Source organism: Cololabis saira, chromosome 19 (assembly GCF_033807715.1).
Source record: "Cololabis saira isolate AMF1-May2022 chromosome 19, fColSai1.1, whole genome shotgun sequence".
Lineage (NCBI taxonomy): Eukaryota > Metazoa > Chordata > Actinopteri > Beloniformes > Belonidae > Cololabis > Cololabis saira.
This window is the reverse complement of record NC_084605.1, coordinates 21,400,008-21,410,320: the sequence shown is the minus strand read 5'-3', so window position 1 is coordinate 21,410,320 and position 10,313 is coordinate 21,400,008. Positions and strand designations below refer to the sequence as shown.

Genomic DNA, 10,313 nt, shown 5'->3' with positions numbered 1-10,313 from the left:
CACGAAAGTTTTATTAAGACTCGCTCATTTTGAAAGGAAGGCGCGAGTGAGAAGGAAAGGACAAGCAGTTTCGTTCATGGTTGCTGACTGTGTTTTTCTTCCATGGAAACGCGTAAAACTGCACCTATCCGTGTGGTCGGGATGTATTATTATAATACATCCCGACCGCACGGATAGGTGCAGTTTTACGCGTTGCCACCCGTCCCGTAAAATACGGAATTGTCCTTTATTTGAGAAAAAAATGTTGCGTCCCGTATTGAACTAATACGGGACACGATTTGTACCGTATTTTCCTTAACTTTTACACCATATTTTAGTTGAATTATTGAAATAAATTAACTTTTACACCATATTCTAGTTGAATTATTGAAATAAGTTAACTTTTACACCATATTCTAGGTGAATTATTGAAATAAATTAACTTTTACACCATATTCTAGTTGAATTATTGAAATAAATTAACTTTTACACCATATTCTTCACTTGTAGGCTATATTACATCTGGGCTGATATGGACATACGTAGCATAGGAGGATATTTCAGCTGGTTGTCTGTCTGTACAGTCATGATGTAAGTTCAATGCTATTAAAGCACTTTAAACTTTAAATCAAAGCATTTTGTTTTTTCATATAAAATAAACAGATTTTTATTCAGTTTAGAAGTTTTGGGGCTTTTTTTTGGCTCCTCAGCTGCTGAAATCAGGGCGTCCCTTATTTCTATTTCTGAAAGGTGGCAACCCTAGATGTATATGTTGTGGATATAGCAGGTATATGGGTATGTTACGGCGCTGACGTCAGGAGCAGAGCGCACAGGCTGTGCGCGCATGCAGCGGAGGACGAGGCGGACACAAGCGCCGGAGCGCGCCTTCATCCAAACTTGCTTCGCCTAAAAAGCGACTCGTCGCGGCCGGAGAAAGAGCCGCGGAACTCGCCATGAACAACAAGTCTCTGGGTCTGAACGCGAGTCCGCCGCGGGTCGGTGGCGGCGGCTCGGGCGCCGTGGACCACGAGCTCGTCATCACATCCACTTTCGGGACGCTCCTCTCCTTCGTGTACATCGTCGGGGTGTCGGGGAACGTGTACACGCTGGTGGTGATGTGCCACTCCATCCGCTTCGCCACCTCCATGTACATCTCCATCATCAACCTGGCTCTGGCGGACCTGCTCTACCTCTCCACCATCCCCTTCGTGGTGTCCACGTATTTCCTGAAGGACTGGTACTTCGGGGACGTGGGCTGCCGCATCCTGCTGAGCCTGGACCTGCTCACCATGCACGCCAGCATCTTCACGCTCACCGTCATGTGCACGGAGCGCTACCTGGCCGTGACGCAGCCGCTGGACACCGTCAGGCGCTCCAAGAGCTACCGCAAAGCCCTGGCGTGGGGCGTGTGGCTGCTGTCCCTGGTGCTCACCGTGCCCATGATGGTCATGGTGGCCCAGACCACTAAAGTCACCCCGGACGGGGGGGTGAAGAGGATGTGCGCGCCCACCTGGGCGCCCCTGGCGTATAAGGTGTACGTGACGGTCCTGTTCGGCACCAGCATCATGGCCCCCGGGTTTATTATCGGCTACCTGTATGTCAGGTTGGCCCGCACGTATTTAGAGTCCCAGCGCAACTCTGTGATCAGCAAAGGGGGCAATAAGCGCTCCCCCAAGCAGAAGGTGCTGATCATGATCTTCACCATCGTGCTGGTGTTCTGGGCGTGTTTCCTGCCCTTCTGGATCTGGCAGCTGCTGCCCTTGTACCACAGCAAGCCGCTCAGCATGGCCTCGCACACGCACACCTGCATCAACTACCTGGTGGCCAGCCTCACCTACAGCAACAGCTGCATCAACCCCTTCCTGTACACGCTGCTCACCAAGAACTACCGGGAGTACCTGAAGAACAGGCACAAGAGCTTCTACAAGTACACGTCGTCGTTTAAAAAGCGGCCGCCCAGCCTGCACTCCTGGGGCAAGTCCGCGTCCTCCAGCAACCAGTTCGAGTTCAACTCCGAGACCATGGTCATGGGGACGCTGAAGTGACTTCTGAGCGCATGAGAGGGGGAAAGTTCCTGGAACAAGACGTTCAACAGGTAGGTGGTTGTCTTGGTGCGCCTTTACGCACACGACAAGCGTCACAGGGCGGGTAAAGCAGGGGCGTCAATTGGGTATGGCAAGGTATGGCAGCCGCCACACCTTTGCTTCAAGGGAAAATGTAAATGTTTGTTTTTTGAATACATTTGTGGAATTAGTCTGTGTCTATTTGTATTGATTATTCTATTACTTAATACATATAGAATAACTACAAATGCAAATCAGAACAACATGATTTCACTAGTTATTTTACACTGCAAAAACTCAAAATCTTAACAAGAATATTTGTCTTATTTCTAGTTAAAATGTCTAATTTTTAGTCAAAAAAATATCATTACATTTAAGACAAGACTCAAAAACAAACATTTTCACCTGTTTCAAGTAGATTTTCACTTAAAATAAGTGGAAAAATCTGCCAGTGGAACCAGATTTTTTTGCTTGTAATGAGAAGATAAATCTTGTCCCACTGGCAGATTTTTCTACTTATTTCAAGTGAAAATTTACTTGAAACAGGTGAAAATTGTCAAATAAGTTATTTTTCTGGTGATGACTCTTGTTTTAAATGTAATGAGATTTTTTGACTAAAAATTAGACATTTTAACTAGAAATAAGACAAATATTCCTGGTAAAATTTTGAGTTTTTGCAGTGAGCGAGACTGCATTTGAAAAAGTTCCAATTTTCTTGATCACACAGATTAGCTACATAAACTTCTGTGATGAGTATTTGCTGGACGTGTTGATTGATACTCTAGTTAAGTTCTGTGACTCGTAACTTTGCCATACCTTAGCTTCCACTGAATTGACGCCCCTGCACACGGCGGGTAAAGCCTGAATTATGGTCCCGCGTTAAATCGACGCAGAACCTACGGCGTAGGGTACGCGGCGACGCGCACCCCTTACGGTGTGCGTCGCCGCGTACCCTACGTCGTAGGCACTGCGTTGGTGTAACGCGGAACCATAAATCAGCCTTAAAGCGTGCGTCCTGGACCTGGCATGGACTGGCGCGCCTGGCCCGTCACTAAATAATCACACTAAAAGTGCCCTATCTCGTAAAGGAAATGGCATTTTCTGATATTGTCAAAGTCAACTTTAAAAAGGCACACTCAATGGGCAACTGTGGACATAAAAAAGAAAGAAAAAGATAGTTCATAGATAGTTCGGAGATAAACACCGGCTCTATGGGCCACAAGGCTCGAAAAAGGACATACTCTAAAGTGTTATTATATAAAAGTTTAATTGCAAATATATGAAAGTTTGGAAGGGACTTGGAGAACTTCTTCTTATGACTATGAAATTTACCCATCAAAAGCACAAGATTTGTTATAAAGTATATTGGTTTGTCATCACATTCAAATTTCGAGATAATATCTTTGGGTGTGATTGTGATGGATTGTCCAGTTTGATCACAAATACATTTTTCCATGTTCCATTAAGCTCTTAAATCGAAAGTCGGAACTTGGAGTGACATCATACCCTAGCGGACCACTTCCCAAGGAAAAGTTAAACTGAAGCTTCAAAATAATAAACCAGCCTTAATGGCAGCATGTTAACAATATGACCGTGGCAACAATATACGTGACTTTTAACACATATACAGTAAAGAGGATAGAAACAAGTTTGAATAAAAAGTTAACAGGTTTGTGTGTAATAATGTGACTTTATGTAAATAAAATCAAACAAGACTCTTATAAACAATAACATTGGTTAGTTGTTGCTGATCCTGGCAGCAGCAGGAATTGTGGTAGGTGATTCAGAACAATATCGATGTTGTTACCAGCTTCTCACCAAACTGAACTGCGTTCAGAGAGAATGGATGCCTGCGGGGAGGTGGTTCGTCTGGCTTCGCTTCACAGCAGATGAATGTTCTGAGGACACACAAACCAACTGAATGACCGGAAAGCAGCTACACAGCTGGTGGAGCAAGATTCACATTGCAAAATAACTAATACCAAACTACATAAAGTAAAAAGTTGACCAACAGGAACTTCTGCTCACCGTTGACCTGTGCGCCGGCATGTTGCCATGACATCAATTAGGTTAATTCAGTCGACATGGATAATGCCCGAGTTCCAATGTAAAATCCAGAGTTATTGCACTTTTCCAGGGTGGAAGTGTTTTTTACCCCCTATAATTCAGAGTACAACTGAATGTGGTATAAGGTTTCTCTGATTGTCAGAGTTGGAATTCCAACCTCAGGTGGCATTCCAGTTGAAACTTCCGACTTGGAATTCAGTAATTCTTCCACAGGAGAGCATGGAACACACTCAACCCTCAACGTGCCCACATTCAAACATAAATACTCACTGCAGAGACCTTATTACCATTGACACTTGTGGATCTGTGGTTGTTTTATAGGAATCTTTTGTAGGGACCGAACCTTTATTCCCTCTTAATTCCTCCATTCAGCTTATGCAATACAACCTTTGTGCAGCTTAACATATATGTTAAAAGCAAGATGCAACATTTGGTTTTCATCTCTAAACGTAACGGTGCAGTTCCACGAATGACCACTAGAGGCGTCACAAGTGGACATGTGGATTGATATCTAGCTGGCATTAACTTGGTTTCTTAGTTGTGGTCTTGCTTCACCCAAAGTCCAGACGTGTTCATCCCACCAGTTCTGGATTAACTGGGGTTGGGCAGCATCAGCAGCTCATGTCAAGATGGAGCCCTCAACTGGACCTCAGAACCCCTCCTTAAAAACGTAGATACGACTTCATTAACAAGTTTGTCCAGTTCTTTGATTCACAACAATATACATACTAATTTACACCTTGCCAAGATGCCATATAAATCCCTTTCATAGTGTTTTTTCTGGTCGATTTCTGGTTGATCAGGCTCATTTGTCTGCATTGGCATTCACATGGCATTTTGTAGTGATCAATTACAATTTAATGGGGGTGAGTAGACGGTGGGATATGATTATAATGGACTTGTGCTCATCTCATTTATAGAGGAGAGGAGTGAGGAGCTTGCATCTTCTTCATGTCTCTGTGTAGGATTCATACTGGTGCTGCAGTTTCTTACTACAATCCTTAGAAGTGTCTGTTAGTGATTCTGAAATGGCTGAGAATGTAAGCGCACGGTTGAGTGTTGAGCCTGTGAAGGACTGGCTCAGTGTCTAATCCTAAACAGTGTTTTTGGAAATGAAACCTGCTGTCCAGGAACCCAAAAAAACGCTGTGGCTAGGGCGTCTCCGGTTTTCCTGGGGGGGGCTGGGCTGTGGGCATGGGGGTCCCGCTCGAGGGCCCGGCCCTGCCTGGGTGGGGGGTGGCTGTCTGTGCTGGGGGAGCATTGCTGCCTTGGTCCTCCGTCGTTGGGCGGGGGCCGCATGCCCCTGCGTCTGTGGGGACTCCGTGACCTTTGGGGTGTCCGCCGGGGGGTGCACGGGCGGGCGTGGCGGCGGGGTGGAGTCATTCTCAGGTGTCTATGTCTTATGTCGTCAGTATGAATGGAGGGATGTTGGACCATTTCCCCCTCCGCCTGGGGGCTCCGACAGCGCCGGGGGCACCTGTGGAGGTACGGTGGGGCCCTGGCCCGGCTTGGAGGGCCGGCCCCCGTCAAATTGGATGGCCGGTTGGGGAGCGTGGGCGTCTTTCCAGGGCTGGCTCCGCTGGCCCTGCCTCCTGGCTTCGGCCAGAAAAAAAAGCATATTTAAAAGAAGTATAGTCACTAAAATTGACAGCTTAAAAAAAAGCATAGCCTAAGGCGTGTTTGAAAAGGCTGCTTTTGTACCGTATCCCTGTATTTTGACAAAAGACTGCCACACTTATTTCATGAAGACTTAAGGAAAATGTGTTACCTTTTGAAAAAAAGGCATAAAATTTCTAATTTAAAGCAGAACGAAGGACTTTGTTCAGGTTTGAGTTTCATGTGTTTTACTTATACAAAGCGCCGACTTGCTGTAGCGGTCATCTGTGCCTACCATTGAGAAAATGTGCTAGTGGGTCAACTGTGTATGGCTTAGTGTACTGTAACACATTAACAACAATGAAACTAGCTCAAAGAGCTACACTGGACATCAGCGTAGGCGACTGTGATGTTCAAGAAAGTAACGAAAGGAGGAGAAAATGCGAGGCGCTGAGAAAAAGTGAAACAAAAGTAAATCTTAGACAGTGGAAAAGTGGAAATTGCTAAAGTTCCTTCCTCTGTGTTTCTTTCAGTAGTTGATATGGGCATTTTTCCAATACATCATGAAATTCTGAAACCTGAAAAATACCAACCAAAATTTAAGTTTATCATTAATAATGCATATTTCCATTTGTGGGGATCAGGGGTCGTTTTACTGAGTCACAGTTGTTGGCACGTGTCCCATTATCATAAAGGGCCCCCTTAATGAGATTTTTCAGGAAGCTTTACGAGGTGGAAAGGTGGCTTTCCATGAGGTTAGGTACTTCAGCCAAAAACACTTCAGGGTGGTAGGTGTTATTGACTTGATATAACTAGGTATGCTGCATTGCCGGAGTCAATTATGGTCTGTCATCTCAGTGTCATGGTTGAGTTTGAGTTGTCTATTCTCGTTTCATGCCACCATCATGTGTGTGCAAGCAAAGCAACCATCTCAGTTCCTTACATGTTAATCTCAATCCAGTTTGGTTTCCTTCTTTTTTATTTGGTTGTCTTTGCTATATTCATTTGAAAACAGCTAAAATAGGTGCAATACTGCCACCATGTGGTATGGTGTGGTAGTCGGCTGTCAGTGGATCCCACCGGGTCCGACACTGTAAACAGGCACGAGGACTGAGTAAGTCGGCCCGGTACCATCCGTGATGAAAACATCATGAAGGTCGCTGTCCTTTCACTTTGAATGGCGTGACGTCAGGCGTTGAGGATCTGAAATGTGGATTTTATGCACCATGGAGCAGTGTTGTTTTTGGCAGCCATTTTAGATTTAGTCTTAGTCTTATGGACGAAAATGCTTATTAGTTTTAGTCACATTTTAGTCATTTCTATATGTGATAGTTTTAGTCTAGTTTTAGTCGACGAAAACTCAAAAAGGTTTTAGTCCAGTTTTAGTCAGTTTTAGTTAAAAAAAGAAATGCAATTCAATTTTCAATTCAATGTTATTTATATAGCGTCTATTACAACAGAAGTTGTCTCTAGGATATTTCCAGAGACCCAGAACATGACCCCCGAGCAATTATTACATAAACATAACATAAACAATGGCAGGTAAAAACTCCCCTAGTGGGAAAAAAAACTTTAAGCCAAACAGTGGCAAGAAAAACCTCCCCTTTAGGAGGGAAGAAACCTGAACCAGGACCTCGATCATAAGGGGGGACCAGGTTGGGGTGGTCAGAGCAGGGGGGGGGGCGCAGGCCAGCACGCAGCTCCCGAAGCTCCGCCTGTTTTAGCCTAAAACTAGCAGACCCTACATATGAAAAAGCTGCACATATAACTCGACCAGTTTAACATATGGCAACGTGCTGATGGAACATAAACACACAAAAAGAGGACCACACCGTCACTGAATGTAAACATGGCTAAACATGCTGCTAACGTTACAAAACTTTGTCTTCCGAACCTGACACTGATTGCTGCCTGATCCTTGTCTTGCATTCCTGCCTGCTCTTCGTCCCTGTTGTGGGAAATAAAGCCAGACAAACTACCGCCGTGCATTTGGGTCCAAAACCTCACTCCGTTACAAACGGACTGTGTGTGTGTGACTGACGGCAGCCGTGTTGCTCAGGTGCTGCTGGTGTGATGCCAGGTGGGCGTGACCAAACAAGGATAGGTTGCAGCTGATATTTTTTAATTTTTTCAAAGGCAGGCAGAAATGTCATGCATTTTGAACGTCTGACCCACTAACATTTTCGTCTAGTCTCGTCAACGAAAAGTCAAACACGTCTCATGTTTTAGTCATCAAAGAGCACTGTTAAGCTCGTCACCGTCATGAAAAAAAGGTGCGTCAACGAAATAATTTCGTCATCGAAAACACTGCCATGGAGGAAGTAGTTCTTCTGTCCAAAGCTGGGGAAATATCGTTTGTTGCTTTGATGTAACCGTCAGCCAATGAGATTGCAGCTACGCAGTTAGTGCTAGCCAATGAAATTGTACATGGAACTGGACACTTTCAAAGGTTGTGGCTGTTTTGTGCAGTGAGCATGAAGATTTGGCTGTTCATCTCTATACAGTAATCCCCGGCCCAAATAAAAACATTAATTTTTCATTTAATTATTTGCTCATCAAGACTCAAGCCCTGTATTATTGTGATTTGTAGCTTTGCTTAAAAATAACTTGTGAATTAAAGTGTTTAATTGCTTATTAAATTGCCTGTTGATATCCTGTTGACTCACTAATCGATTGTGGATAAAAAAGGTCTTTGAGCTCCTCAGGAGGGTAATGTGGCCATGAAAATGTAATGGCTTTATCATGCTGTTTAGGGGTTCCCAGTGCAATTAACACTCTCCGGCAGGAATGACGCTTAAATCAGTTCAACAGAAAACATTTTTATAAGAATGTGGGACGTGTGGCCAAATCCGCAGCTCCAGCATGATCTTTCCTGCAGGTCACTGCTGGAAGGACTCGGACACAATGATAGAAACTCAATTCACTGAAGTTCACTTCGATAGGTGAGGTGATGCTCTGTGTCTGTTCCCACCTCCCAGCCTGGGCCCTTCCAGCAAGCCTTGTACAGTCTCTTTTCTAAACTCCTGTCACGGCTCAAAAGACAGAGAACCCAAAAGCACAACACCAAACAGAATCAGAGTCCAAGAGGCTTTAATCGGGTCAAAGGCAGGCAGGGGTCAAACCGGACAGACAGGCAGATCAGGCAAACAAATCCGAAGGGGCAGGCAAAAATCCAAAAACCGGGAATCAGGCAGGGTCGCAGACAGGCAGGCAGGCAGGCAGGCAGAAAACAGATCAGAATTGGGAACGCTGGAAAGCGAGGCATAAACACTCAACAATCTGGCAAACTGGAAGGTGGAAATGGGCTGGTATATGAGGGGAACTGATGATGATGGAAACCAGCTGGGAGCTGGGCCGGGGAAGCACAGGTCAAGGGAATGAGTGGATTTCTGGCTGATGAGGGTGGCAGGATCTGGAACGACAGGAGAGTGAGTTATCAAGCAAAAAACATATCCCCAACTGAGAAACCATGACAACTCCATTCACACGATTCAACAGCTTATCTGCACCTAAAAAGAATTCACTTTGAAAGTATTGAGGGACGACAGGCAAATGTCTCAACAAGTGTTGCAGAAAAACACATCTCGTACTTTGTGGTCAAATTTCCTGTCATTATGAAAATTATTGAATTCTGTCTGGAGCTGTGACATTTTCCAATAAAGGCCCTGAGAAGAGTATTGGATATTTTGATATAATGCGCTTGTATCGTGTGTCAGATGTTTCAAAGTCCTTCATGCATCAGTTGCAGCCACTGTCAGTGAAAGGTGGAAAAATGGCTTCTCTTCTTCTTTTTACTTCCATTTACGACATGGCATTCACGATCCATCACAACTTAAAGAGATGAATTCTAAATAAATCTCCTCATCCTCTAGCTCTTTTGAATTCTTTAGAATGTAATATTTCAGTCTCAAATGAGAGTAAATGAATGAATATTAATGATTTTTAGCCAATTCTGTCCCAGGTGGTGATTGAGGACAGTTAAGGCTGAATGAAGCCCAAACTTCAAAGTGTCAGACGGGTCATTCTGTCGATTAAAACAGTAAATACCTCATTAGCCTTTTGGCGACCCGTCCGAGGTGTACTTTGCGTCTCTGTCTCCTCTGCAACCCCGAACAGAACTGGGTGGTAGATGGATGAATGCTATTCCTCTAACAACCTGCACTTGTTTTACAACTCACTAATTAGATGTGTCTGCTACTAAAATACAACATTTCCTCTACTTGGAAAAAGGACAGTATGAAAACACAACATTAAAGAAGACATATTGTCCACCCTTATCACCAAGATGAGGTATTTTCTGATGTCTCTGACTTGTTTTGCTCAAAATGTCACAGAGATACAGTAAAACAAATGGCTTTTGTTTTATTTAAGTCAGAAAAATAACTCAGGGTGCTTTCACACCTGTGGCCCGTTTGTTTTGTTCCGATTCAGGGGCTGAATCGATACAGTTGTTCCGTTTCTCGTCTGTGGCGTTTGTGTTCACAAGGCAAACGTCTGTACCGTTTCAAAGCTGTTAACAAATGCCATGCGCGAACCAGCTGATCTCTGATTGGTCAAATGAACGCGGAAGGAGTTTCCTCTTCTGTACCCCGGGATAAACGACACGCC

The 10,313-nt window shown here is 44.5% G+C and overlaps 1 protein-coding gene across 1 annotated transcript; it reads left to right on the top strand.

Moving 5' to 3' along the window:
* The first annotated feature begins 932 nt into the window (after positions 1-932).
* Positions 933-2,050, top strand: LOC133419342 (urotensin-2 receptor). The gene has a single exon (XM_061708460.1). The coding sequence runs from the start codon at positions 933-935 to the stop codon at positions 2,022-2,024; it is 1,092 nt and encodes a 363-aa protein (XP_061564444.1). The 3' UTR covers positions 2,025-2,050.
* Positions 2,051-10,313: the final 8,263 nt, after the last annotated feature.